The following is a 27,112-nucleotide window of genomic DNA, read 5'->3' on the forward strand; positions in this document are numbered from 1 at the left end:
GAGGGCTCGTCTCAGAACAATGTACTATGTTGTGGTCACTGCTCGGCACCTCCTATCCACTTCGCCTCATTCGTCAAGGATATGTATTCCGCACCATTCGTTATTCTCGCACAGCCGTCGCGACAGCAGGCAGCAAGGCATCTCATGTACTCCTAACGGTTAGGACGGCGAGACGAACTCTCCTTGACATTCGGCCTGTGTCCCCTTTGGTTGCGATGAGTGCAAGGGAATTTCACAGCACTCCTACGCAGAAGGGACCATACATCCCTATTCTGCTCTCGTTTTTAAAGGTATGCAAATTGGTGGGCTCTTGCATGTCAAGTGGCTGAACGTATATCCCCTCGGGATATCTATGTTGTCTGCAGACGTCAAGCGCCATTCAAGTTGCAGGAACTGTTTCCAGGATAGCGCTGACATTCATCCCGGTCGTATTTCTTAAGAATCTGAAGGGGCGGAAGATACTGCAAAGGATCGACCACAAAATGAGTAACGGACATACCAATCTTGACGAGAAAAGGGCTACGTTATCGAAACGAGTTCGACAGAGCACTATCCTGTTTCATGTACTGCTCTTCACGCCAGTTGTTTTATTCTGGTTGACTATCCTGGCGAGCTTGGAGAGGACACCTCTGACAGGCAGGTACGCAGCCCGCAGCACTCTAGTTTCCCATCGGCTGAGTCTCTTTTGATAAGGTGGAGACTAATTCTTCTCTCCCCCGAAGAAGAAGAGGATATTTCTGCCCAGTTGGCAGGTCCAGGGTGGTATATAGCTGTTGGAGAAATCCTGTCGCAGAATGGCCCGCCAAAACTGCTTGATCCAGGTGACTGGCGATTTGGGTGGGTGCAGGACACATTGCGGCAGCTGGAGGCCGTGATTCCGGTACTGCAAAATGAGAAGGAATTACTCCCAGACTGGATGGATCCTGATTCTTTCGGTATTGAGCGCCCACCACCCGCAGACTATCCCCTTCGCCCGCGTCCTCGTGCATCGGATTACTTCCGTCGATTTGCAGAGGCCGCATCTTCGCGTACAGTGCCTTCTGCACCCCATGTCATCCCGGGACCACCGTACTCGTTACTTGTCGTCGATCAGCCTGATTCATCTAATGCGTTCTCGTACGGATTTGGACCTGACGGGGCTGGCGGCGTCGTCGTGTTTTCGGGCTTTCTAGACGACATTCTGTCGAAGCATCCTACATCCTCGGGAGCACCTCCCCCGGCACGGACGTCGTGGTTCTCGGGCCTTTTCGGTGGCCTGTTCACGCTAGGCACGCGTGTGCCTCCACATCCGACTCCAACTGAAGAGCAAACTTCGGAATTGGCGATACTGCTCGCGCACGAACTTGCTCATTTACTACTCACGCACCACATCGAGACGCTATCATCTGGTTCGATAATATGGCCCGGCATCATGTCTATCGTGACGGACGTCGTGCGCACGCTACTGTTCCCTTTCACCATGCTTTGTACGTTGCAATCTGAATTGATGATGCAGGCTCTTTCGTATTGACGTGATCGACATAGTTGGGCCGTTCATTAACGACGCCCTTGCGGGAGTAGGCAAGGCCAGTTCTGGGGAGTTTGCAAAATTAACCGAATACTGTACAAGTCAGGCGCAGGAAATTGAAGCTGACATCGTATCTGCGAGGTTTGCCCTTCGTTATCTAGTGATTTTACTGTTTATCATAAGCTGTGTAGATTACTTGCCCATGCTGGCTTTGACCCTCACCACGCACTGCAATTCTGGGAGGGCCGGCAGGAAACCCCACAAACGGCGGAGTGCTCGCCTGCCTATGCAGAAGCAAAACACGACGAAACATTGCAACACCGCTGGGTGAGCTCAACTCATCCCGTGAATGTCGTACGCGTGCAGAAGCTCAAGGAGGAGCTGGATCGCTGGGAGACTGCTAGGTCGAAGGCGCGCGAGCAACGGCAAGCAGAATACTTAGAATGATACACTTTTGACTGCAAGTGTGCAGAATTCAGATGTCAGTAGTCTTTCCTTTAGTTTATATAGTTGCATCTCCTGCCGCTCTCGATATGCTCGTAAGTACTGTATTCATAACAGGTGTCAGTCGTTCGCACAATTCTTTTGTTGTTATTGCTTCCTATTCTGAAAGGCGGAACATCACGGACCAGGTCGTCGGACCCTCGTTTGACAATGAGCGAGCTGACTTTGAACAAAATCTGGAATCTGGAGACAATTTCAAGCGAGTCTAGCCTACGCCTCGCCCTAGCCATGCTCATCCTGAGCGCGCGTCGAAAGTGAATAGCCACGACGACAAACCCTTTACACCATAGGACATAGTAACAGCTGCGAAATCTATAGAATTAGAATTTAATTGCCTGTACCACATGTTACAGAGAGAATTCTAATGGCTGTGCAGGGCAAGATTCTCCTCGCCCTGATAGTCAAGAGCGTAAACTGCAGAATAGTTAGTTTGGGTAGAACCGATGATAGTGTGATACTCACCAGAGCCGCACTCGGGGCAGCGCCTGTTCTTCTGATTTGTGAGGTTCATCCACAGGAGCTCATGAGACTCTGCAGGGCTACCAGTGCAACCAATGATACGCGTGTGCTCCTACAGTTATAACGGAGGAAACACATAGATATGAGCCATGAAAATTGCAAAGTAAAGGGACTGCGACATACGAATGAGGGCACTTTCACAGGGTCGGCGAGCGTGCCAATTCTGCTCGAATCCAGCGGCTTGAGATCGAATACCTCAACACCCTCCTTTTCACCAAGCACCTGCACACGCTCGAGACCAGTCGCCTGAATATCGTCAGAAGGGACTTCTCCGGCCTTTGCACCAGGGCCAATGATATGGGGACCTTCACCGCCAGAAAGACGGACAGACGTGGTAGAAAGGGCGCGGAGTGCAACGGGAGATGTTCTGAGGGAACGACGGGCAGCGATGCTTGCTGAACGGATGGCAGCTGAGAGCATGATTTTGGGTGCGTGAACGACAGCAGACTATGGTGATGGAGCGCGACGGGTTTGCTCGGAAAGTGTGGTGACGCGACCGTAATAGTGTGACCATAGCGCGTGTATAACGTGACGACTGTGACATTGGCTCGTCGGCGTTCCCAAATTAGCTTGGTGTTGGGCGACATGGCCAGGAAAGGCAGCTCTCTTGGATCGAAGCTGCAAGCCCGCTGTCATGTTGTAACGTCCCCGAAGCCCACGTTGCGTCTTTCCCTTTAACCCATTCTCTCCTTCTTCTTGTCGTGATTTTATATAATACCTATCACTCTGGGCTTGCGCTTGGCGACCTGCCCTTGGCCACTGGTGGCCTTCACACTCGTTCAAAATTACGACCTAGCAACATACTACTCATCGATACCACAAACATGCTGTTATCCCCTCTTCCCTCTACTGCGGAAAATTTTACGTCGCACCATCACGGTCGCACATTGCCTCATCCTTCCCAGCGGCTATATCCTGAACATCTCCGTGCGATCCCTTTGCCAATCATGACTCGCAGTACATCACAGCTATCCGCAACATCAGTCGGGTCATATTCGTCAACGACGGAGCTTGTGCCTCGCAACGAGCCTAATGAGCAAAAGCGAGTTAGCCTGAGTGAGAAACTGATGTCTTGGGGCTGGCGATCAAGCGAGAAGGCGCCTGATTCCGAGATGAATGAGCTTGGCGTTCCAGGTAACGACGGCGGTGGCCAAGTCAAGAAGAAGCACATGAAGCTTTGGCAAGGCTGGCAGTACATATTTTTCGGTTCATGTAACGGCTTTCTTTTTGGATGGAGACCTTCATAATGACAAACTCAATTTACAGGGCTGAACGTATTCCTCTTACTTATACCGATAACGGCGCGTATATTCTACTCATAGCTCTGTACAAGCTGATTAATGCTATGTAAACAGTGGATTCTAAAACTAGCAACTACAAACTCCGATACGTTGATATTTACATGTAGGACTATTTTGTCGTGAGTCTATGAGTTACTGACATGGTGGTACTATAGCTTGTATGCTAGCTATGATACCGCTAGTGAAGGTAGGTAAGGTTTTACTAATTGATAAAGCTCACACATTCATGATGTCTTGCAGTTACATGACCTCGCCATAAGTGTACTTTCACATCGTATCGGCGGCTCGAAGACAGGTCTACTAAACGCTAGCTTTGTACGATTCCCACACTACTAGTTTCAATGCTTTTCTGATCCTGACCCTTGCACTTTTGCAGAGCAACATGTGAGTTTATCTAAGATTACTTCAATAAGGGACAGTCTGATTTCTATACTCACACTTACATTTGGTGCACAGAGTGGAGCTGGTTGTCGCGGTCAGTGTCTTCCCCATCTGCTCTGTCAATATAAACGTATGTCTTCTACAGATTATCGCTCTCCGAAAATGTGAACTTCGAGTGGTGCAGTCCTCTTGTAAGTCTCTGATGATACCTTGAGTTTGTTGTTGCTGACAATGCCGTATTATTTTCATCAGTGATCGGCTCAATTCTAAGCAAAATGTGTGCGTTATACTACCTATCCGCGCGGAAAAATACGGATCAATTTTCATGTCCATACATTTATAGTGCTCATTCTCGGCATGTGCTTTTTTGCGGGCGGGCTCAAATTCTCTCAGCAGGATTTTGATTCGAGTGGGTCTGTCGCGCGTTGGTATGGTGGATATAATACTGACAAGTGGTTTCTGAATCTGAATCTGAATCCCAATCCTAACCCGACAAAATACAGCTGCAACGCAGATTCATTCTTCATTGCTGAGTATCAGTGTCGGCGCCGTCTGTCTTCCAGCTGCGTATCACTTTGCGTTGTCGTACAATTCTGAGGATGCGATGGAGGCAGGGACGACTCTCGACCAGCAGAAACGAGATCTGTTGAAGATGAGCCACAGCGTGAGCATCTCATCCATTCCAAGCATGCCAATCATTGATGCATGTCTTGTCTAGGTGTCGTTTCTTCTTATATTCAGTGCGTCTTTTGTTGGTTCATGACATGTTCAAGAACTCAGTAGCTGTCTCCGTTCACCACTGAAGTTTACGTCTCGTACCTGCTGTTTCAACTCTGGTCCCATACACATCTTTACAAGGACAATTCGAAGCCCAGCGACAAGCTTCCTGTAACAGCCTCCATGCGCTCTGTCACTGGACGTGTACGGCGGAAGAGTAACACGGGGCGCTCACATTCCCAGCCTACCTCTTTCCGGTCCGTACAGTCAAAGCAATCGTTCGCTGGAGCGGCCCGGCATGGAATGGACAAAGCTAGCCCTGTGGAGGAAGCGCCAGAGACAACTCTGGATTCACCAATTGACAATATGGGCGTCTCTGCAGCCCAGGCTGAGAGGAAGGCCTATCTATTGTCGCCATTTGGTACTACATCTCAGGTGACCCTCAATATGAGCGAATTTGGGATGCCCGCACGTTGTGATCCAACCGTGCGACTGGTGCGTGAGAAGGAACGAGAGCGCGGTCGTAGTGGCAGAGGTTCCTTCAGTGATGGATCGACTTCTTCGGAGGATTTGGAAGATAGAAGAACTTTAGCAGAAAGTGGCCGGGCGTCACCTGTCAGCGATGTGGTTTCTGCCTACTTTACGGAGCGCGGGGACTACGTACACCGGTCCAAAGCCAAGGATAGGAAACTCAAGGGAAATGGGGGGATCCAAGTAGATGTCATGGAAGTTTGCAGAGGAGGAGCACACAACGCGAATGGGGCAGACGAGTCAGATACTCCGACAGGGAAGCACGGAGAAGAGGTGCCTGAGATGAGTTGGACCATGATCCTCATCCTGCTCACTGTTGTCACGGTGGTGAGCTGCCGGAAGCATGTCTCCTTGGCAGAATATCCATGCTAACCCTGTAACCGATTGTGACAATAGCTTGTGACCGTTGATGCGGAATGGCTCGTAGACTCAATGGACAGCCTCTCTCCGACGCTCAGCAAAGAATGGATCGGACTCATTTTATTGCCTATTGTCAGCTCTATCGCCGGTACGTTTCTAAGTCATAGGAACATATCCACTTGGCTTGACGACCAGCTTCAGAATGTGTCACTGCTGTGAACGTTTCAGTAAAGGACCAGCTGACGTTGAGTATCAGCGTCGCAGTGGGCTCTACCATCGTAAGTTATCGTAGTTAGTATGTGAGATGCGGCATCTCAAGCTCTCATTCTTGTCCCACCTGGATAGCAAACCGCGCTTTTTGTCATCCCATTTATGGTGATATTGGGTTGGATACTCAATAAGCCCCTCGCCTTGCTGTTCGACCCTTTTGAGACTGTGGTGCGAGGATTCACATTTACATGGCATACGTGAGTTTAACCCACATATCCCTAGGTGCTCTACGTTTCTGGTAGGCACTTCTCGGTTCAATCCTCGTACAAACTCATCTCTTAACGATTAGTGCACATAATGGGCTACGTTGTTGCCGACGGCAAATCAAACTGGCTTGAGGGTGTCATCCTCATGTGTGAGTGCATCGCACAGTTGTCCTCTTACGTTGTTTGAGCTGACATCGACTGTAGGTCTTTATCTCGTCATTGCTGTTACCTTCTGGTATTACCCAGGTATATATGCAAACGGCTGGCACCGAATGTTTCAGTTGATTCATATCCAAACACAGGATCCAGCTTCTCAAGCAATCTCGCGGTGTGTGTCGATACACTGGTACCCGCGTAGCGACTCTCGGCCCGATGGCAGGCGATGTCTTGCTGGTCAACTTTTCGAGTAGTTCATCACACGGACTTGATATCCCTTATACCTTCGCATGGCATATTAGAGAATACTGTATCACATTTTCATTGATGTATCGATAGATGTAGACGTGTATAGTAAAATGCATTCCACAAGCCGTATTATTTCGCCCGATTGCCACAACACCAGACTTGTGATAGAACGGCCTTCCTCATTACGCTCTCAAGATTGTTCTCTAAAGGTTGCTTAGTAGAAACTAAGCCTGTGATGCCTTGGGCACGTAGCCAACATGCTGGTCCGAGGGCTCGAATGGTCTGACAGGCGGCGCTATGAACTAAAACTCGCTATAGATATCTTTACTAGGTCATATATTAGTGCTCGATATGTGAAAATTCTATGTTAGCGGGTGTGGCTCTGTCCTCGAGGCAGATAGGAATGGCCACAAGTATATGCGCGAAACATCATCGCGCTCTACAAATAACCTCCCCGCCCAAGTTAAGTTGCAACGCCTCCCGCGCTTCCAACCATTCGTGCTCCGAGCTTTTTGTCCGCACCACAGCGATCTCACCCATTCGCAACGGCTTGATCGTCTGCGCCCTTCGACCCGAGCACAACCTTTGAATCTCGCTCACGTCCATGAAGACAGGTTTGCTTGGTCTGCTGATGAGTTCCATATCGTTTAGAACTGGTCTGTCATCACGGTATTTGAGATTTGCCCATATGCGGCGCTGGGCATCCCCGGCCTGGAGAAATGCAGTAGGCGAAGGTTCTTCTGCAGTTCCACGCGTGACCGACATGAGAAAGCCTGCGCGGAGGAGAATGGACAGGATGGCGAGATTCTGAGTTGTGTGCGAGACGGCTATGCTTCGGTGTCGCGCACGGAACGCATTTTGGACGTGCGAGCACAGGTTATGTGGTAGCACCATATCTATGGCTATATGGTAAGATAAAATGAGCACTTCTTAATTTACGACAGAACGACGGAGAGTACACACCTGGTCCACGTCTGAGGTCGACGAAGCTGAGAGCCCGGTCGCGTCCAAGAATGGGAACCTATTCACGAGCGTCTACAGGACCCGGCGCCGACGGCGACTTCACTGTCTTACTCGCAACCGTACATAACGAATTCAGCATTCGTTCGTCGTCATCCAAGCATATAATCCTGCCGGGTGTCTTCCTTACCGACATTACTTTGTATCTTCTTGGGCGGGTAGCTGGCAATCTCAGCGTGCTGCACACTCGACTATTCATACTTTCACTCTAACGCTGAACTTAGGGCTCTCAGAGTATATGTCCCTGACCTAATTCCGTTTTGCGGTGAACGAGATGCATCAAACCATCATACGCCTTGCTGAGTCCGTCTCGAAAAGACCCTTGAACCTCCGAGAAGCCAGCGCAGCTCTACTACCTCCAATACCGTAAGGGCCCGTCACGCTTTTGCCTCCCGAACCCCAATCTTCTGAGGATATTCCCGGAACAGTTTATATCGGAGAATTCTACGTGCCCACCGCTCACTTCCGCATGAGATGCGCTCATTAGGCGATGACTATGTGAAAGCAGGTTCGGACGCATTTCATTCTGTACATCGCTTGCCTTACCACACTTGGGCTTCTGTGAATTGTGTCTTAGAGTTTCGCCGTCACAAGGATGTCACCAACAAGGTGCATGTAATTGGATTCCTCTCCCAATGGAAGGTGTACCTCGACGAGTTGCCATCCGGCGCGGACACCGAGCACTTCAGCGGCAAGAAGCTGGATCCTACAGTGTTAGAGAAGGTCTGTCATACTGGGGATCGTCGCAGAAGACCGCTTTCTCAGCCTTACTCCTCCCCCATAGATGTCAACAGAGCAACTCGGTCAGCTGTACGAATTGATGAATGCGACAAAGGAAGTTTGGAGAACGCCCGGAGACCGTACGAGATCTTAGAGGCGCCCAGTTCTCAAATTATAGTTATGTCCAAGGTATGAAGTCGCGCCATCGCACCGGGTTCCCTTTTGACGAATGACCTACAGCATGACACGTAGCACCATGTCCTGTGATATGTGAATGAATCTTGATACTGAAAGATTTTAGAAAGCCCACCGCGACCCTCCAAGGAAATTTGAACTGGGCGGTTGTACAATTTGAAGTAAGGAAGATTACGGGGTGGTTGCGTTGTCTCGACCGCCCGCCTGAATACAGAACTTCTTGCGGATAGAATCGGGTTGAGCTGTTCTGATCTCAGCTAGTCGTTTTGCCGCTTTCAGTTTGCAGCCGTGCTTCCTCCCACACATTAGTCCACTTCAGAAGCTCAGGTCGCGAGTTCTTCCACTTGAGCTCGGAGGTTTTCTACCCGTTCCGTCTCCTATCACGTGTATGCTCTTGTGATGAAACGGAGTGAGACTTCATAAGAACGGCCAGTCCTCTTGCATAGCTCAACAACTTTCCCCCTCTCGTACCCCGCTGGTCATTTGTCTATCTGCAAGCATGTCCCTGGTGAGCTCTGCTATTCCATCATCTCTGTTTAGGCGATTTATAACGCATTTGTGCGTGATATATAGAAAGTCAATGCTACGAGCGAGCCTTTCGCCGACCTCCCCCCGATCTGCGCAACTCTGTTTGAAGCAAAGGCCAAGAAAGGCGCGTTCGGGTACTTTAAGGATGCTCGTGTGTGCCGATAGATTTTTCCGTTACTAGGAGTTACCTTCGAGGATATCGCTAAAGCCATCGGTCGCGACGAGGTCTGGGTCGCGGCAATGTTTTACGGTCAGGTACGCATCGACCTGATATCCACGTCTGCATGGTCATCCAATAGGGAATTATGCCGCAGGCGAAACTCTCGGCGGATGAACTCGCTTCCCTGGCACAGTTCCTCAACATCCCGGCGGAGAGCGTGAAAGCCGACATCGGTGCAGAGTGGTGGCCGCGCCGTGGACTTGGCCCTATGCCTCCCACAGACCCTGTACTTTATCGATTGTACGAGGTAGGCAATTCAGGATCCGAATAGCTACACCACTTGTATCTGATGCATTCTATAGGGCGTAATGGTTTACGGGAATGCTATCAAGGTAGGCTGATTCCGCGGAACGTACAAAAATCTGATCTATCTTTATCTGACTGCTCCCAGGCGATTATACACGAGAAAGTATGTCTAGTGCTTCCGTTCTAGATACGTACGCATGTTCTGACATCCACGCAAATTTAGTTCGGAGACGGTATCATGTCCATGATCGATTGCAAGGTGAACATTGAACGCAAGCCTGATCCCAAAGGTGACCGAGTGATCCTCACGTTTGAGTATGTCACATTCGAATCAGTTGGAGGGTGTTGCACTGACATCAAATTGCAAGTGGGAAATTCTTACCTTATTTGAAGTGGTGATATCCCAGGCGGCCTGTTTTCTTATGCAATTGTAAATATACTCCCAAGAGCTCCTACGAGAGTCCGCGAATGATAACACTAGCGCATATTGCTAGAATACATGGTCGTGTGATTGAAATTTGACAGTATGTCAAAGTTCCGACCGTCTCAAATTTCAACGCCTCGGTTACGGTAGCAGATGACTTGGCATAATGGTGACGCTATCATACAAATATATCGGTCAGACCCCAACGAACCGGAGCATCTTATCCGTACATGTTCGTCATGCTCGTATTTAAGCGACTTCGATTGCAAAACCCATCGCCCTCTTGCCTATAGGGCTCTCAATGTCTTCTGGCCTGCCGACACCAGCATAGCTGCCTTCACCATTGGTGGCCGGGAAGTCGGGAGGCGCAATTCCCTTGACGAAGTTCTCTTTCTGTCTGGCAACGTAGGCAGCGTTCTGAGGGGTGAAAGGAACGGCCGGAATATACATTACTGGATGGTCACGAGTTGCACCGTCAACATATGGTCACAAGGTTAGCAAATAATACTTACCGGCCGAGTCGCCAGTGCCCGTGTGCTCCTTCTCGACAGCGTGGACAACGTCCTGTTAACGTGAAATATTAGGTCTGGCGTACGTTGTCAAGGTGAGACAGAACTAACGCAGTGCCAAAAAACCATATCTCCGGGGTAAACTTTGGGGACCGACACCATAGTTTTTTCGAGCTTCATGTGTGGGTGCGTCTTGGTGTTTGGCCAGGGCCCTCGGAACCCAGTCCCGGTAGAGTAAACACCGGGGAAATCGGGCGATGAGATATCTGCATGACCTTACATGTCAGCCAACGAGGCGTTCTGCTTACTTATTACTACGTGCCATATTCCCAGTTCTTCGCGTCGAGAGCATTCTCTGTGCCCGGGATTTGACGGAAGAATGGGCGGAGGATCGTGTAGGCATTCGACAGGTATACGCTAGGGAACACCTGAAGTGTGCCTTCGCGAGGGGCTGTCTCGCTGTTGGATATTTTAAATGGACGAAAGCTGCGATAGAGCAATGTATGTACCTAACAGCAAGCCAGCCTTGGTAAGTCCTGAACACTGTAGCCTATTGAGATAAAAACCACTTGAATGATAGCTTGTAGGAATATCGAAAGGGCGATTACCTGTCCAGCACGACCATACATCGAACTCCTAGCATTGATACGGTTCTCGAGATCGTAGGGGTCATGGTCACGCCAATTACCATTGAGAAGGTCTGCGAAACATTTGCGGAACGTGGGGTCCTCCCATCGCTCAATTCCACCACCTACTCGAGGCTGTGAGTATTGTTACTGAAAGGAAGGCCACTTACCATCAACATGGGGGGGATGAGCGTCCCACTGCACACCGGGGTGACGAATACGGAACCGGTCTGCGTAGATAAGAGGGGTCGACAGGTCGACGTTCTCTATCTTAGCGCCAGATTTCACGTGATACATGTTATTGAGCCAGCTTGTTACCGCTAGGACATTCGGATGTCCACGAGCGCGGACCTGTGACTTCGTCCAGCTGCATAATGTTAATAAAATTATTGCAGCGGTTGCAACGTAGACTTATGGCACGTACTACAGCTGGAAGAACTGTTTATCTTCTACAGGGAAACCTATAGAACAAGTAATCAATCACTGCAGACATACAATTGTACTTCAATATGCACGGACCGTCAATGCCAGGGTTCGTGGAAACATATTCCTGCAACCAGTCTTTCCAAGAAGATGCTTCTGCATCATCGACGACGTCGCGGACGACCACACTCCCCTTGCGACGGATTTCTTCAACGCGCTCCGGACCAAGGTTTGCCAATTCCGAGAATGTGACTTGAGGAACATACTGAATGAATAACCTCAGGAGCAAGCAAAGTGTCAACTAGAGAGATACTTACCTCCGTTCCTTGGTCAGTAATCTCTGCCGTGACCTGCTCGAGCTCTACGAGGAGCTCATTCCAGGCTTTTGTGATACGCTCCTGAAAGTTAGGATGGGAAGCAGCAATGTCCTTCTTGATTTCGACAAAACGAGGAGGGCAAGGACCAAGATCCGGCTTCGACATGTTGAATGGAGGTAGGGTGAGTTGACTACTGGGGTCACAACTATCGTGGTCCTCCTGGGATCTTTTATACCTGGGGGCACACCTTCGCTAGCGTCTCAGGGGCCGCAAAATTGGTACGGACCGCCATCCGTACTCGTTGTAAGATCACAAGGTACGTCGAAACAGCAAGTGGAAGTGACAATATTGATTCTGCTGGTGATCACACATGCATTGTAGCTGGAGTGCTGAGCAATGGTTTCTCCACTGCTTGTCAGCGCTGGAGTCGCAGGAGGCTCGCACGCAGGTGAATAACAAGACTCTGACACCCACGTCTAGCAATATTTTGGTGAATGGGAGTGTCGCTTACCTACTGCTGGTCGTGAGACGGGGAAATCTCGGAGTTACTTATGGATTAGCAGTACGGTTGCTTCTATTTTGAAGACGCCTTTACGAACGATCGAGACCACTGGGGAATGATGCGACTACTATATAAACTGCGGTCAGTACGTCAAGACTGTGAACATGACCAGTTGAGCGTCTGCTTAGGGATTCGGAGTGACGGAGCTCCACTGCACGGGATGCACTGCAAGCTAGGACTCGCGCTGTATAAAGCGATCGATTACGGAGTGGCACGACAGAAAGTCATTAGTATCGTAGACAAATGCAATCAGTAGATCTCGCCGACGGGCAATAGAGAAAAATACTGATAGATAGACAGGCCAGACTCGAACCATTCGCCGATAGGATGCATTATTCGACCACATCATCCTCACCAGTATGCCCGATTCCCCCGTCCTCGTATTCGTATTCTTCTTGATCATCGGCCTCAAGAGTTGCCTCTTGATACTGGGTTTAGATAGTTTCAATCAGTCATACGACGTAGGAATACCATTCACAAAGCATCACCTGCTGATATTCGGATCTAGTTGAAACGATCAATGAATATATTCAGGAAGCAAAAACCTGAACTTACATCAGGTCATGCGCATTACTCTCAGCTTCAGAGAACTCCATCTGATCCATTCCTTCTCCTGTATACCAGTGAAGGAAGGCTTGGCGCTTGAACATCACAGCAAACTGATTAAACATGTTAACAAACATGACAGATATAAATTGCTATGAAGTTTACCTGTGTCAAAGTACGCTGGAAGACCTCCTGGACTGCGGTCGAATTCGCAAGACACGTTGCTGACTATCCCCAATCATAGGCTGTTTTGTACAAGTAATATTCATTGCGACAGCTTACCTGAGTCTGGCCGACTGGTGGTACTGAGCACAAGCCTACTGAGACATTATCCGGAATCCATCTAGGAAGAAAGGTGAGATGGGATCATTGTTGAGCTGGCTGTTTAAAGGAGGCATACTCGACAAATTGGTTTGAGTTCTTCCTCTGTAACTCTCCAACCGAATGCTAGATGCTGAGTATGGGCAATGATGACAATGATGACATTACCGAAAGTACATACTTCTGCCTATTTAATATGTCAGATTTCGGAAAAACCTAGCAAAGGAAGAACACTAACCTCTTGGGAAGATACCTTCCCTCGGAAAATTGTCGCTGCTGTAAGGTACCGACTGTAGTAGTGCATGAGTAAAGCACCTAACTTATAATGGCGACACCTACCCAAATCGAGGGTCACAGGCAACAAGCAGACTCCTCCGATCAAATAGTCTAGCCGATGTATTTATTAGCAGTGAGTAAAGCATGTCATCTCCTAAGAAAGCTAGACCCACGCAGATGTCAGATCTGAGACACTGAGGCGAACGAATGCTTTCGCAGTAGGGTCGTAAAAAGGAGCATAGCTCGGCATGAGGAAATGCAGCTGCATGAAGAACCTAAGACCACTGTCGAAAACAAAACGTGAAACATCCCTACCCGAGGAAATGGAACTAGATTCAATCCAAGCTTCCGAAGGTCACTGGGAGAATGTCTTTCGTCAGTCCCACGATAACCATAGGAAGGGCCCTTCTGTATCACCCATTCAGTTGCCCAGGGAACCGCAAGCTAGTACTGACTCCACACATCACTTGTGAAACCAGCTGTGTATTATCAACATTAAGAGATGAATCCCGGCAAGGGCTTCGACGCACCACATTGAGATCAGAAAAGGCGGGCGCTTTGACTTTCAACGTCCGGACGGTGATATCGTATCTATTAATAATCAGCAAATCAATCATGCTCATGACGTTAAAACACGTACAATGCCTCGTTATCAATGCACATAGTCAGATCGCTATTTTCAACCAATTGATGGATGGATAGTAGGGCATTGTATGGCTACCTACCGGTCAGGCCAAGGACATTCAAGCTAGTGTGATACGCACCTCAACAACAGTTTCTGACACCTTCGTTTTATTACTAGTCAGTAACTCATCGGCGAAAGCAACATCAAAAGCCCACTTTAGGAGACGGAAGGATAGAGAAAGTAGAAACCATCCTATCAGGATATTCCTACAGTATTCACATCAGGGGGCAAACCAGTGGGCAAACAGCAAACACAACTTCTCGGAATTTAGATAGGAGGAGCGAGCCTAATCCAGCACCGGTGCCTCCGCCCAGGGAGTGGATCATCTGGAATCCTTGTAGAGCATCGCAAGACTCGGCCTGCCGACGAACGATATCCTAGAAGCACATACATAGTAGTATGAGGAAAGCAACGAGATAGCAGCTGCATGAAAGCGTACCAAAATCGAATCCACAAGTTCCGCGCCTACGCCTGATCAACTAATATCTCCTAAACCTCTGAAAAACTCACCTTCGGTGTAAACTGATTCCCGGGGTCAGTCGTAGTCCCGACGCAGAGGCCCTACAATTACTCACAGCCTTTAGCCCAGTTGTTCCCAGCGCCACTGTCGCCAGTGATAAACGTGTCGGGCCGGAACAAACTACCCATCTTCCCCGAGCGTATCTAACATTTCTGTGATCAGAAAATCACGGCGAGAGCGCACGAAAAGAGCATATTCACGTGCGAGCATACACCCTCTTCCAAATCGATCTGGACACTACGCGGAACATATTTGCTCGGTCCATTTGCTTGCTCGACTTCCGTGAAGAAGACGTCCACCTAAGCATACAGATTCGTGATAAGGCAGTCAAAACAGGTACGAGATGCAACACGCATACCATAGGAAGCTGTAGTGGGTCGTCTCCTTTATAGAACTATTGCGCAATCATCAGTGCGTAAACTGCATTCTAAGAGAATATCGCATACACCATCGTCATCCAAGCCATGCTCAGCCAAGAGCATGCTCCAAAAGCTCTCTCCGACCTGATTCCCAGCCTAATAGTCCAATATAAGATTTTGCTCGTGGTGCGAGCAGCTCAAATAACTGTCTAACCTGGCCTGCCTTTAAACGTCATAGGAGTTAGTTCAAATACCGCGTTATCACGCGCCACTTACCTGAACATTAATGATCTCTCGTGGCATTTCGTGAAGGGGGGTATACAAGGGAGGAAGTATGCGGAAAGGAGTCAGGACACGACCAGCTTCAGAAGACAGAACGTGTGGTGCGGACGCGAGGTTCGGCAATTGCCGCCATCTTATAAGCCGTGAGGCGAGGCACGATGCGTGAATTTAGCTACGGCGAACGTTGACTCAACGTAGCAACTTCTGGAAAGGGAGGATATGCGTCGCATGCACAGATACTGGGAATATACATATCTGGATACTAAACGAGACCGGCAGAGGTACAAGACCAATTGTAACGGGTCTAAATAAGTATTGAAATAAGCCACTGGCACACCACACCACTACTACTTAGCATGTGGTACATAAATCCAAATCACTTACTTTGCTACAAAATCCTTACGTCACTAATCCTATCAAACAAATGCGCAGCTCGTGGAGACATACAAGTCGCTACATTGCCGGATCTACAATGCTACTACTCGACACACCGATATAGGCAAAGCATTCTACACATCTATAGAAAATATAGAGAATATACAGATTATGTCAGAAAAGATTCCATAGTCTATTGCGGTCTTGAAGCGATAGTGTGTCACGGCGGACAACCGATGCAGCCCGTTCGAAACCAGTCCAGGTCGACCTGCGGCGCAACGAACGGCGGTGAAGAGACTGAATTTCACTGTAGAAGAAATAAGAATGAGACAGAAAAGGAAACTTTGGGAGAAACGTACCACATGGGATTCAATGTGCTACTTATCGGTTCTCTGGCCAATGTAGGACTCGGCTGCGGAGATGCCACGATTGGAGATGAAGATGGAGATCCGGAAATGGTGGAAAATGACACAGGAGGGCCAGTTACACTAAGCGGGAGTGGTGTAGACGTCGAGGCGACCCCTGCCAGATTCGCGACCGGGACAACCGTGGAGTTCGGGCTCGGTGGTGGAATTCCATTAGGGTAAGAATCTTCGAAAATGTCTTCCTGCGCACCGTCCAAGAAGTTATACAAGTCATTATAAAATGGAGGTGAATATGTGCCCTCAAACATCTAAGCAGGCCATGTATTAGAAGGCTGAGACGTATAGAATCCATGGGTTACGAACATTGTTTCCTTCTGCCTGAAACCAGTATAATGGCTGCTTCGCTCCATATGTGCAATTTCCAGGACTAGCTTCTGGCCTGCCGTTCGCAGGGTCGGCACCACAGCGACGAGCTACTTGGGGTGCAGCCAAAGAGACGGTAGACGTAGACCCAGAGACGTTACATCGGAACCCGTTCATATAGTCTTGCCATATATATCGTTAGCAGAGGTACTGCATCGATGCGTGAGTACTCACTTTGTTCACTGCCACTATCGGGCTTCATGGTAATCAGTTCATGATATCTGGCTAAGACACGTCAACGTGAGTGAGCTGACTTACAGAATGTATCCAAAAGAAGGCACAGATGCAGCCCCCTTCCGGGCAAGGAGGCATCCTGGCCGGGACATGGAAATCAGTGAATCGAGTCCAGACGCATGTTTGATTGACTGTGAATACAGTGAAATCGTCAGGCTTCACGTCCGTTACGTTGGACTTGTATGTTACGGCCAATCCGCAGCCCTTAACGTCGTCGATCCCTGTGGTATGGAATTCCGATATTGGCGATCCAGGACAGACGTTGTCCCCACTTTGAATGTTTCCCCCAGGGTCGGATGCAAAGTAGGTTGTGGCGCCCTTGTCGCAAGCGATCTGGGCAGTAACCGGCTTTCCAGCGGGAAGTTCGAAAAAATCTCCGTCGTTCGGAGGATAATCGAGGTGACCGTGAAACCACCATTGATCGAAAGTATAATTTATAAGAGGCGCCACAGGACGGTTGTCATACGGAAAGGTCTGCATTGTAACATTAAAACCCCACATGCTCGGATGCCAGATAGCTATAGACAGCCATCAGATAAAAGTGTACAGTAATTCACTCAAAGATGACCTACAAGCATGGGCCATAACTTGAAGTACTAAAATTGCGCCGACTGTTAATGGTAGCAGCATTGTGGAGTGGAAGATATGATACTCTTAGGAGATTTTAGACTAGCAAGCAAAACGAGCACCAGGCTCAGATTCAAGGAGGCGTAGGTAGATGACAAGAGATAGACGCACCAATATGCAAGCTGTCTTCTTTATTCAGATTCATCCAGCGAGGTGTACAAATGATGGCAGCAAAAGCGCTATTACATATAATTTCCTATTGTTCGTGCCGAAACGAGGATAGACCGTACTGGAACACACAGAGAACAATAGCAATTGATTGAAGACTAGTTGAGTACCCATCGTGTACAACAAACCCCGCGCTACCACATAACCATGTGGTCTCGACGGTGGGGGCAGTTTGATAGCTTCAAGGCCTCTGGTGAGTATTATATATTGTTGCGTCGGCGGCAGCCTCGGGCCGGATTTGAACTCGACAATCGCCGCGGCGTTGCAAATATCGACCACAAATACCAACAATCAAGGCTTGAACGCCAGCCACAAATTCATGTCCTCTCACAGCAGTCACTGCTAATTCCGAGTCACTGGTCACTCACGGTCCAAATCGTAGGCCATCTACTGGAAAGCTAACATTTATGCATGTGACACATTGTTGGTTTCAAGGTCATCGATGTTGTGGTCATGGAAGCCTCCACATAAGCAATCAACAAGACTTAATCTGAATTTTCGAAAATGGATGCTATCGCAGTGCGTCCCATATGTCAAAAACCCCACTCAGTGCGCTGCCAAGTTGTGCCAATTTACGTGGCGTGCGTATCGATTCATTTACTCAAAATGACTAGACATTCGATGGATACTTGTCCAATCCCGCTGTATATATTCAGGTGCGGCCTCCATCGCTACGGATTATGATCGGTCAGCTAATTACGCGACAATGTAAGAGATGACAAGAGCCAGGGCTGATGTCACCGACCTGATATGATAATTCACTTCCCAGTCGACAGTCACGGCAATATGACCTCAGGCTGTTGAGCCACTCACAGCACTTAGACAGAACTCAGAGAATCCTGCTTCCCCCGTTTACAAGGCGAGTGGACTCTTAAATAGAACAAATCACTATCGAATGGTTTGCTGCTCACTCCTGTTTCTCAAGTGGCCCGACAAGCAGTATTGTGGCTGTACAATATGAGATAGCTTGGTCAGGATTTTGCCAAATGGAATTATAGTAAGTAGGTGTGGCGGACCATTGAATGGCGCTAATTAAAGTTTCATTTGTTGGTGACGGTGTTGTTTGACGACTGAAATACAAAGATTTGAATTCATCCCCCTGATTTAGCCACGCATGGGTAGAAGGTTTGAACAATGCAGTGATAGTGTGGCGCGATGACCGTCCGCTTTGATTCTGCATTGTGGTCCAGCTCCACCTCTCTCCTGTATAAATAGCCTGATCTTGCGATGTGGCAACTCGTGCTTTCGGTTCCCCTCTTGTTATTCCTTCCAATGGTCTCATCCCCCTTGAATCCTCTCGAGACAGACATGCACCCGCTTCAGATCTATGCTCCTGTATTCTCTGAAGAAGACATCTTTCTGGGAGTTATTCCTCAACCCCCCTCCGAGGAACTGGCAACTTTGCAGGATGCTATCGCGTTCGGTCGGTGGCAGTTTAACAAGTCTGGCACGGACGACTGGGCTATAGTACCCTTAAGACCTATTGCTGGACTGACAAATGTGACAGTGCGCATGCTTCAGCTGGCGAATTCTGTGATCATGCGAGGAAACAGATATCCAGATGGTCATGATAGCAAGGTAAAGTGACCGCCGTCAGGGATGATACGCTCGCGTTGACCTCAGAATTCCTTTCAGTCATCTCATGATTTGACTAGAGGCCTGGTCATGTACAGAGACATGACACTGGGTCCCAGAAACGGACCTATTATTTATTGGAACCTCACGGGATTAGGTGATTCGTTGTCTGAGCTGCATGACAAGCCAATACCCCGCGAAGATGTCATTGATCCTCGCGTAACGATCAACACGCTCAATCTCCGAAATGTGTACAATCTCATGGCAGCAGAATTCGAGAAAGTCAAGCACGAAGCGATAGAGTTCAAGTTGTCCAGTCAGGGCTCTGTCGGACTTGGCCGTGGTATCCCTCGCAGGCGAGGACGACCGCGCAAAAGTAGGTGGACATAGGCGTCATTCAGCCGATATTTGACGAAATCGATGCCATTCCTTCGGTCACAGTAGCAGCATGCGTCATTTTGCCACAGCTTTGTGTGCATTTCTCAGCACTGGCGGTGGCCATTCAGTATTTCTGGATAGCTAGATATCGTGTCCACTGCTTTATATCTTTGTTTTAGACATAACGTTATTCTCTTCGCTCTGCAACTTACTTGTACGCTACATTGTCACGATCGTCCACCGGTGATACCGTAAATCATTTTCCGGCTCGTATGACACTATCATAATATAGAGAACACTGACAGTCTCTGCTAGGCTAAATGCTTCGACATCGAAATGGCGTACTTGTAATTTCAAATTTCGATTCACAAATTTTGTACATGTCTAGCTAGACATGTTCTATCAATTACAAACAACACGATTTTGTTTATGCTTAGGACTGCTCTCTTACAACGACTCGCACCTCGCACCGAGCTTAGCTTGCAGGAATCTACTGTGATAGCTGATGAATCTTGAGGATAATTGCTAAAAGTAGCAGATAAGTTTCTATCTATTGAGCTGAATGGGATGACGTACCCTGAGGATCCAGACCCTGATGAGGGATCTGCTCGGTAAGTCCGCCGCAACCTGAGTGACATGCATTAGTACGAAAAAGAAAGTATCTTTATAAGCATACTTGCCCTCTTTATTTGTTCCCATGTAACCATACCGCGGTGTCAACTGACGCTCAAGCAGCCAAGTACCGAATTTGGAGCCAAGCTGCAGCAATATGAAGTGAACGTCAGAAGAACCTGATGTACACACTCAGTTCTCACGCACCCCAGTCTTCTGGTTTAAGGACTCCACAACGAGCACAAAGGGACTTGAACCAATCTTCTTGATCATTTCTTCGTCCACAACGTTCAATGTTGGCTTGTTGATCAGACCAACGTTCAAGCCCTCCTGTCTGCACCGGAGGACGGCATCCCAAGCGCGATACAGCATCTCACCATATGACACAACGTAGCCAGCGGTTCCCTCAGCGATTACCTCATCCTTGCCTGGGACGAATTTGTATTCGTCGTCAAAGACCCGTGTCTTGCCGTCCTCACGGAGCATATATGGCACTTTCGAACGGGTTGAGAAAACGAACCGTAGACCACGCTCAAAAAATACCCGCTGGATGACAGCGATCATCTGGGCAGCATCGGCAGGGAAGTACAGCCACGAGTGCGTATCCGCGAGACCGTTGTCAGCAAACAACGAGTTCACACCGAAGTGACATGTGTTATCCGCCATCTACGCTGTAATATGAGTAATATTCTTTAGTCGCAGGTTATAAAGCCAACTGACCTCGTCAACTATACAAGCAGTCATATTAGCTAACGTTCTGTCAAAATTTTGGATTTGAACGCCTTACCTCCGGAATGCGAGAAGTGGCAAAGGACGTTGCAGTTATTAAGGCGCGCCATAGTAATCTCGGAGATAACCATTTCCAAAAATGCAGAGAACGTGGAAAAGACACCGAACTTGTTCTCGTCGAATCCGAATCCAGCCGCAGCGCTGAAGTTGCCGCGCTCCATGATACCGGACGGAACGAAGACCTCCGGGTGCTTCTCGTGAATAACTTTCAAACCGGTTGAACCCTCGAGATCACCTATGATCATCAATCAGCTTGAAATCTCCACTCAAACAGATCAAACTCACTGTCAATAACCATAACTTTCTTCGCAGCTTCCTCCTTGGAAAGCTTGTCAAGTACCAAGTTGACCGCTTGACCAAAAACAACACGATTCGCGCCAACTTCTTTTGTGGAACCAATATAGAGGTACGGGATTGAGTGAGGCTTGATATTGTATAAGATATCCGTCGCCATTGTCTCGGGGTGGCCACGGGACTTGAGGTAATTGACCGCGGCCTTGATCGGAATGACATCGTGCCCGTGCGTGCTGCCTTCAATATCGGCCACGCCAGGTGCCATCAAACGCTTGCAGACAACGGCGGCGGGTCCATCATATACGATGATATCGCACAACGCCGACCACAAAGCATCTAAATCCTCACCCTGAACAGTAAAGACTTTCAGTCCGTGGCCGGAAAGCGTCTTGGCGAGATCATAGCCTTTCAAGTACTGGGATGGGTGACCAGCGATCGTGACGTCGTTGTCATCAATGAGCAGCTTCACGTTCAGCCCCTGTGCTACAGCGAGTCGCGCCGCTTCGGCATCGTTACCCTCTTGCTGCGAGCCATCAGAGCCCAACATGAAGACGGTCTTGTCACGGTTGGCGAGAGCGATACCGTTGACCCATGGCCAGACGTGACCAAGACGGCCAGAGGAGAATTTAACTCCGGGTGTCAGGCCGAGCTCGGGGTGACCAGGCAACTTAGAATTTGCCTCACGGTAGTGCAGAAGGTGCTCAGCCGGGATGTGTCCGTCAATTGCAGAGAGCAAATATTGCGTCGCGACGCGGTGACCTTCGCGATCACGATCAAACGCGAATCGGAGCGCATATAGTCGGAAATACTCACCAGCCTCGTCGAAAAGAATGGGAACGTACTTATCCGAGTGGTTAAACAAGGAGAGTAGCAAGCAAACCTCAGGAACGGTGTCGTAAGCACCACCTAAAAATGCTATGAGTCCGAGTAGGAACACATGAAAACAAACGTCGTACCCGTGTGTCCGCTGACGCCCCTGGCGGCGCCGGTAGCAGTGAAGAGCACGATGGCATCGCGCATAAGCTGGATGTTATACGACAATGCTGCCTTCTGCTCCGGAGTGAGCTTAGGGTTTGAAGGGTCAAGGGTAACCCTATCTTATGAGATCAGTACTGTGGGGGCATCGCACAAGGGTAGTCGCACTTCTTCAACGACTTGAGGTCGATGGGGAACTTGCTCTCGGGGCCAGACATTTTGCGCTTGTGGGGGGGTGGGGTGGGGGGAGATGGGGAAAAGCAAGAGAAGAGCGGGCAGCGATGATGCTGAGGCGTGGAGCGAGAGACCGCTTTATCATAATCTCGCGGGCGATCAGCGATGGCGGACCGGGGTTCCCCGCGGTTACCCCAGGCGGCGGCGACACTTGAGGGACAAACGTTTGACGGCGCACACATCTGGCTCACGACCATGAGAACCCTCAGCCATCTCCATGCAGCGGGTCCTCCCCCGAGGTGCGGCCTCCCACAGTTTGCAGGCCCTTCGCCCCGCCAATAACGGGCAGTTCTCGCCGACGCACATAGGAACCCTTCATGACGAGCAGCAATGCTTCGGAAAGCGCATCAGGCGGGCGCTGGGCCGGATAAGTCCAGTGAATATAATCCAGCGACGTAGCTGGGCTCTAATGCAGGGTCCAGAGGGCACGAGTGATATCCAGGACTGTCATGTCGCGCTTGCTAGTATCATTCAGTCGCCACCGCCCATCGGTAGATACCACACCCAGTGGGAAATTTCCGTCCTATTCATGACCGCTCGCGAACGCTGAAGTAAGTTTCCCTCAGTGCTATGATTGTGGACGGCTGAAAGCTATCCATCAGACGGGTCAGTGCTACAGCCTGAACAAGACTGCGGAATTTTACACGGACGTGTGCATCTTCGGAGCCGCTGTTTGGCCCCCGAGGTGGGATGGGAGTGACCTAGCTGAGTTACCTGAGTGCAATATAAGTCATACAGGCTAGAGCGTACTTCCGTGTCAACTGTGCGCATATATCCGTGGACGCGCGTCCCAGCACGTATGTGTGGCATTTTCCCGTTTAGCACTCGCTGAGTGCTACGCAATTACATGCTATGTATACAGCACACGTAACACCGCTGTCAATCTCTTCTCATGTAGCAAACCAACGCAATCGCCAACACAAGTCAATCGAATGTCGGTGTTATTACTCATGATCATACAAATAAAATAATTTAGAACATTTAGCTACAACATACCAAGATTACAAGACAACGCACGCAAAGCGCGTGATTGGTACTTACGTACATCTGGGGGAAACTCGCTCCTACGATATTAGAAGTTACGACGCCGGCCAAGCATCCGTGCACGTCCTATCGGGACGCTTGCTGTTTCGTCCCCTGCAGTCGAACTTCCCACAATCCTGACACGGGTTCGTACAGAACGCTCGTCCACCCTTGCCCTTGCACTCGTTCGAGCCGCACTTGCAGCAGTGGCGAATCCGCTTCTGCATTGGCTCGGACAGATTCTGGTCGGGTGAGCCATCGACTATGGAGAACGTGCGCTTTAGTAAATTGGGGTTTGGAGCGTTGGGGTCATGCTGCATGGGGGGCGGGTGAAAATATGGGTAAGGGGCATACGCGTATGGGGGGTAAGGCGGCTGATATTGAGCGTACTGCGGCGGCGGTTGTGGTGGTCGGTTAGGGTCCGGACTGATCGCTGGATGAGCAGGACTTTCGGTCGCGCCGACAACGGTGCTAGGTCCCGCTTCGGTCTCAACACCATCGGTTCCCACTGCGCCACTGTTAGCGTTCCAAGCTTCGTTAAACTCTTCTGTTGCCTAAAGCCATTTATGTTAGTAATGCAAATAAAATGGGAAATGCACTGAGGCTGACAGCTCACATCCTTGGGAAAGTGTAAGTTGCCTTCGACCTGAGCCGCGTCATCCTCCTCATCCTCTTCTTCCTCCTCCTCCTCTTCCTCCTCTTCTCCGGGCACGGCCTCTGATACTATCTGTACCGCATCGTCTTCGGGAACTCCGGATTGGATAGCCCGAATGATATCGACGATAGCATCCTTCCTCAATCCTGCCTTCAGACTTGCCCTGACCATGTTCCAGAGAGCAACTGAGACGCCCATTCCGTGCCAGTTCCAGACCTCTGGTCCGCTACCAAGGTCGGGATTCCCCTGCAACAGATGCGCCGAGAACTCGTCCTTCAGCTTCGGAGGCAATGCACGCAGAATAGACGTATCCGTGCTTGCAAACCTACGGCCGTCCGGCGATGTTCCTGCGATACATATAGGACTCCTGCACACATATTCACAGCCGATGACGAAGAAGGGCTTCCCAAGATCATATACTTTAATTGGGCCAGAGCTGATACGGCCACGGTTAATCAGTGGCGCAGAACATGCAGGGCAGGCGATCCCATTAAACACAAGAGGCTGAGGGTCCCAATACAAGAATCGGTGATCGGACGGTGTACGAGCAGTCGACGCGGAAGCCGTCAAAGAAAAATACACAGGAGACGATGGGAGCCAGAACGTCTTCAGGATAGAATACAATGTTGGAATTGATGGCGTGTTCTTGCTTGCAGGAGCCAGTGAAATGAGATGTGACTTGAAAGCCTCTTCGACGGTTGGTCCTCCAGCTGAAATGGGGTTGGGCATAGTAAGAGCAGAGACTAGCGTTTGCAAGAAGACATCCGGGCGCGTGCGCGAGAGCTCAGCCCAATTGTCTCTATCAAGGCTAGGGTCAATGGGAAACGCCAGCTGAGCGGGAGGACGACCACGAGATAACGAGCCCATGGGTGGCATAGAAGCACGCCACTGGGTTTGAGTTGGCTCACTGGAGACGAAGTTGAATGGAGACTGTACCAATATACCCCTATCAATAAATGGTAGTTCACCACACATATCGAACACGTACTGGGTATGGGAATACTGCCGATGCCGACACAGATTGTGACACACTCGCAAACGAACCTGGAGGACGTTTCCGCGGTCGAGCCGCTCGTCGCGGACCTACTGATCCTGCCGGCAGACCATCTTTCCTAGGACGTCCCACAGGCCTTTTGACCTTTGGCTCAGCGCTGGGATCGAGCTGCTTCTTCCCACTGCCCTTCGGACGTCCAGGTCTTCGCTTGACGGGTGCCTCGGTGGTGGTTCCATCGGGGTTCAACACGATGGCTGTTCCGTTTGGAGCCCCATTGAGAGGCACGGGAGGAGCATTTGCATCGATGGGGGCCTGATGAGGGAACTGCACAGGCTGAATGGGGGACACCGACTCGGTGTTCGTAGGTTGACTGCTGGCTACATGTTGCTCAGATAGCGGAAGAGACTGTGTCGACGTCAACGTGCTTGTGAGGCTATGAATGGTATTTTCAGCCATCTATCTGTAAACATAACTATCGTTTAGTTTCGGTGTTCGCCATCGCCAGGTAAACAAAATGGGGACAATACATGAGTTTCATAGACTAATAGGCCATATGGATTGTAAGACATAACGAGCTGATTGGCAGAAATGGAGAGGTAAAAGACAGAATCAGATATACTTACGAGGAATTCCACCCACTTAGCGACCGACAACGCTATGTGCGGAAGGCTAAGTACGGCGCGCCTATAATTTCAAGACCCCAGCTGCGTATTTCCAAGCGAGGCCGCGGGAGCACGATTCCAGACGATGATAGGAGGGATTTTGCGGGGGAGGATAAGTCGAAGGTAAGGTCGTATCGTAAACCATATCCGGCATGCCACGTAACAAACAGTCGGAGCCTGAACCTAATTGATTGAAGGCTATCCCTTTCTGGGCATTCAACAAGAATACACACGTGATTCGTAGAAGACAAAATGAGCTATTATTCGTTCCATCTTTCTTCATTTGCACAAGTCGCACTTTTGTCGTTTGTCTGCTTCACCGTGTCTAAATATGAAGTTATGCGCTATTTTGAAGAGGAGTGCGCGGAGCACAAATCCAAGACAAGGCACATGGAAGCCGCGTGACGTCACGCACCAGGAGCCACAGCTTGGCCACACCTGTGGCGAGTGGACAGGCCTACAAAGGTGCGGTGCAAGAAATGTGGCCACCCCACACACAGCCTCTCTCTTTCAACCATGACCTCCAGCGTCGCCACTAAAGTCGGGAGAAAACTCTTTGCAAAGCACATACAACAGTATGAACCTGCCGACCCTTTATATGAAGACTACACGGATGAACGCGGGCGTCGACGGAAGCGAAAGGTACGCCAAGCGCATAGGTATTATATGCGTTCGTTTGTTCAGTTTCTCTTTCAGCGAGAGGTTCCCCCGGGGCTAACGCCCCGAGACACTAAGATTCTGCGCTCCGTGAACAGAAGGGCTCATTACCTCGATAAAGGGTTTAGCATCTGTGGTATGCGATTCGGTTGGACATTCATCGTAGGTGAGATAGGCGTATATTTTCGTTACCTCCTTTGGCTTACTGGCATCAAAGGCATTATACCCGGGGCCGGCGACATTGCCAATGCCACCATGAACTATGTCCTTGTTGTGCGCAAAGCCAGAAAAGCCGAGTGAGTTATCTCGTAATACATTTACCATTCAGCTTAGATAAAAATTAATGTTCGACTTCTTCATAGCATCCCCGGCTGGCTTCTTCGTCAAATGCTTCTTAACAACGCTATCGCTGCCTCGGTCGGGCTTGTTCCTATTGTTGGTGACATCATGATCGCCGTATTCAAGACCAACTCACGAAACGCTGCGTTGCTTGAAGAGTTTTTGCGGATAAGGGGCATCGAGGTGCTTAAGGAGGCTGAACAGCTAGCCGTGATGCAGACATCCGCGAGCCACGGCGGGAACCTTACCCGGG

General features: G+C 49.6%; 11 protein-coding genes across 11 annotated transcripts; 5 read left to right on the forward strand and 6 right to left on the reverse strand.

Annotated features, from left to right (window-relative positions):
• Nucleotides 1-215: 215 nt before the first annotated feature.
• Nucleotides 216-1,954, forward strand: FIBRA_04299 (uncharacterized protein; the record flags this gene model as incomplete). The annotated part of the gene is made up of 5 exons (XM_012326112.1): nt 216-290; nt 366-640; nt 694-1,466; nt 1,525-1,648; nt 1,699-1,954. 5 exons carry the CDS (start codon nt 216-218, stop codon nt 1,952-1,954), a joined length of 1,503 nt encoding a protein of 500 aa, XP_012181502.1.
• A 418-nt stretch (nt 1,955-2,372) lies between these two features.
• On the reverse strand, nt 2,373-2,950 carry FIBRA_04300 (uncharacterized protein; the record flags this gene model as incomplete). Its single annotated transcript, XM_012326113.1, has 3 exons — nt 2,373-2,425; nt 2,474-2,582; nt 2,654-2,950. 3 exons carry the CDS (start codon nt 2,948-2,950, stop codon nt 2,373-2,375), a joined length of 459 nt encoding a protein of 152 aa, XP_012181503.1.
• Nucleotides 2,951-3,354: 404 nt separating this feature from the next.
• FIBRA_04301 (uncharacterized protein) lies at nt 3,355-8,693 on the forward strand (the record flags this gene model as incomplete). Its single annotated transcript, XM_012326114.1, has 21 exons — nt 3,355-3,742; nt 3,797-3,804; nt 3,886-3,934; nt 3,987-4,018; nt 4,072-4,146; nt 4,208-4,215; nt 4,288-4,342; nt 4,397-4,403; nt 4,465-4,491; nt 4,556-4,636; nt 4,716-4,876; nt 4,931-4,952; nt 5,018-5,787; nt 5,857-5,968; nt 6,022-6,098; nt 6,166-6,258; nt 6,313-6,328; nt 6,380-6,445; nt 6,501-6,542; nt 8,209-8,630; nt 8,682-8,693. 21 exons carry the CDS (start codon nt 3,355-3,357, stop codon nt 8,691-8,693), a joined length of 2,523 nt encoding a protein of 840 aa, XP_012181504.1.
• Nucleotides 8,694-9,135: 442 nt separating this feature from the next.
• Nucleotides 9,136-10,029, forward strand: FIBRA_04302 (uncharacterized protein; the record flags this gene model as incomplete). Its single annotated transcript, XM_012326115.1, has 8 exons — nt 9,136-9,144; nt 9,210-9,315; nt 9,346-9,419; nt 9,464-9,631; nt 9,687-9,716; nt 9,776-9,793; nt 9,854-9,945; nt 9,999-10,029. The coding sequence occupies 8 exons, from the start codon at nt 9,136-9,138 to the stop codon at nt 10,027-10,029; spliced, it is 528 nt and encodes a 175-aa protein (XP_012181505.1).
• Nucleotides 10,030-10,303: 274 nt separating this feature from the next.
• FIBRA_04303 (uncharacterized protein) lies at nt 10,304-12,094 on the reverse strand (the record flags this gene model as incomplete). The annotated part of the gene is made up of 10 exons (XM_012326116.1): nt 10,304-10,506; nt 10,567-10,618; nt 10,721-10,829; nt 10,882-11,022; nt 11,073-11,113; nt 11,172-11,314; nt 11,360-11,556; nt 11,614-11,650; nt 11,709-11,877; nt 11,930-12,094. The coding sequence occupies 10 exons, from the start codon at nt 12,092-12,094 to the stop codon at nt 10,304-10,306; spliced, it is 1,257 nt and encodes a 418-aa protein (XP_012181506.1).
• A 729-nt stretch (nt 12,095-12,823) lies between these two features.
• Nucleotides 12,824-15,501, reverse strand: FIBRA_04304 (uncharacterized protein; the record flags this gene model as incomplete). The annotated part of the gene is made up of 25 exons (XM_012326117.1): nt 12,824-12,919; nt 12,980-12,995; nt 13,047-13,150; nt 13,203-13,265; nt 13,320-13,380; nt 13,438-13,484; nt 13,540-13,545; nt 13,597-13,648; nt 13,698-13,745; nt 13,808-13,896; nt 13,950-14,042; nt 14,090-14,113; nt 14,165-14,225; nt 14,275-14,351; nt 14,399-14,419; nt 14,475-14,525; nt 14,565-14,696; nt 14,759-14,784; nt 14,830-14,841; nt 14,895-14,982; nt 15,040-15,138; nt 15,198-15,233; nt 15,286-15,354; nt 15,413-15,421; nt 15,475-15,501. 25 exons carry the CDS (start codon nt 15,499-15,501, stop codon nt 12,824-12,826), a joined length of 1,407 nt encoding a protein of 468 aa, XP_012181507.1.
• A 528-nt stretch (nt 15,502-16,029) lies between these two features.
• Nucleotides 16,030-17,507, reverse strand: FIBRA_04305 (uncharacterized protein; the record flags this gene model as incomplete). Its single annotated transcript, XM_012326118.1, has 7 exons — nt 16,030-16,162; nt 16,215-16,528; nt 16,584-16,765; nt 16,818-16,868; nt 16,902-16,956; nt 17,019-17,395; nt 17,450-17,507. 7 exons carry the CDS (start codon nt 17,505-17,507, stop codon nt 16,030-16,032), a joined length of 1,170 nt encoding a protein of 389 aa, XP_012181508.1.
• Nucleotides 17,508-18,944: 1,437 nt separating this feature from the next.
• FIBRA_04306 (uncharacterized protein) lies at nt 18,945-19,637 on the forward strand (the record flags this gene model as incomplete). The annotated part of the gene is made up of 2 exons (XM_012326119.1): nt 18,945-19,250; nt 19,308-19,637. 2 exons carry the CDS (start codon nt 18,945-18,947, stop codon nt 19,635-19,637), a joined length of 636 nt encoding a protein of 211 aa, XP_012181509.1.
• Nucleotides 19,638-20,072: 435 nt separating this feature from the next.
• FIBRA_04307 (uncharacterized protein) lies at nt 20,073-22,726 on the reverse strand (the record flags this gene model as incomplete). The annotated part of the gene is made up of 9 exons (XM_012326120.1): nt 20,073-20,127; nt 20,202-20,252; nt 20,302-20,384; nt 20,445-20,903; nt 20,958-20,965; nt 21,025-21,261; nt 21,312-22,226; nt 22,277-22,413; nt 22,464-22,726. 9 exons carry the CDS (start codon nt 22,724-22,726, stop codon nt 20,073-20,075), a joined length of 2,208 nt encoding a protein of 735 aa, XP_012181510.1.
• Nucleotides 22,727-23,608: 882 nt separating this feature from the next.
• Nucleotides 23,609-25,657, reverse strand: FIBRA_04308 (uncharacterized protein; the record flags this gene model as incomplete). Its single annotated transcript, XM_012326121.1, has 3 exons — nt 23,609-24,106; nt 24,169-25,137; nt 25,196-25,657. The coding sequence occupies 3 exons, from the start codon at nt 25,655-25,657 to the stop codon at nt 23,609-23,611; spliced, it is 1,929 nt and encodes a 642-aa protein (XP_012181511.1).
• Nucleotides 25,658-26,379: 722 nt separating this feature from the next.
• Nucleotides 26,380-27,031, forward strand: FIBRA_04309 (uncharacterized protein; the record flags this gene model as incomplete). Its single annotated transcript, XM_012326122.1, has 5 exons — nt 26,380-26,505; nt 26,560-26,686; nt 26,738-26,816; nt 26,883-26,955; nt 27,017-27,031. The coding sequence occupies 5 exons, from the start codon at nt 26,380-26,382 to the stop codon at nt 27,029-27,031; spliced, it is 420 nt and encodes a 139-aa protein (XP_012181512.1).
• Between the last annotated feature and the right edge of the window lie 81 nt (nt 27,032-27,112).

Source organism: Fibroporia radiculosa (assembly GCF_000313525.1).
Source record: "Fibroporia radiculosa TFFH 294 genomic supercontigs, scaffold2787, whole genome shotgun sequence".
Taxonomy (NCBI): Eukaryota; Fungi; Basidiomycota; class Agaricomycetes; order Polyporales; family Fibroporiaceae; genus Fibroporia; species Fibroporia radiculosa.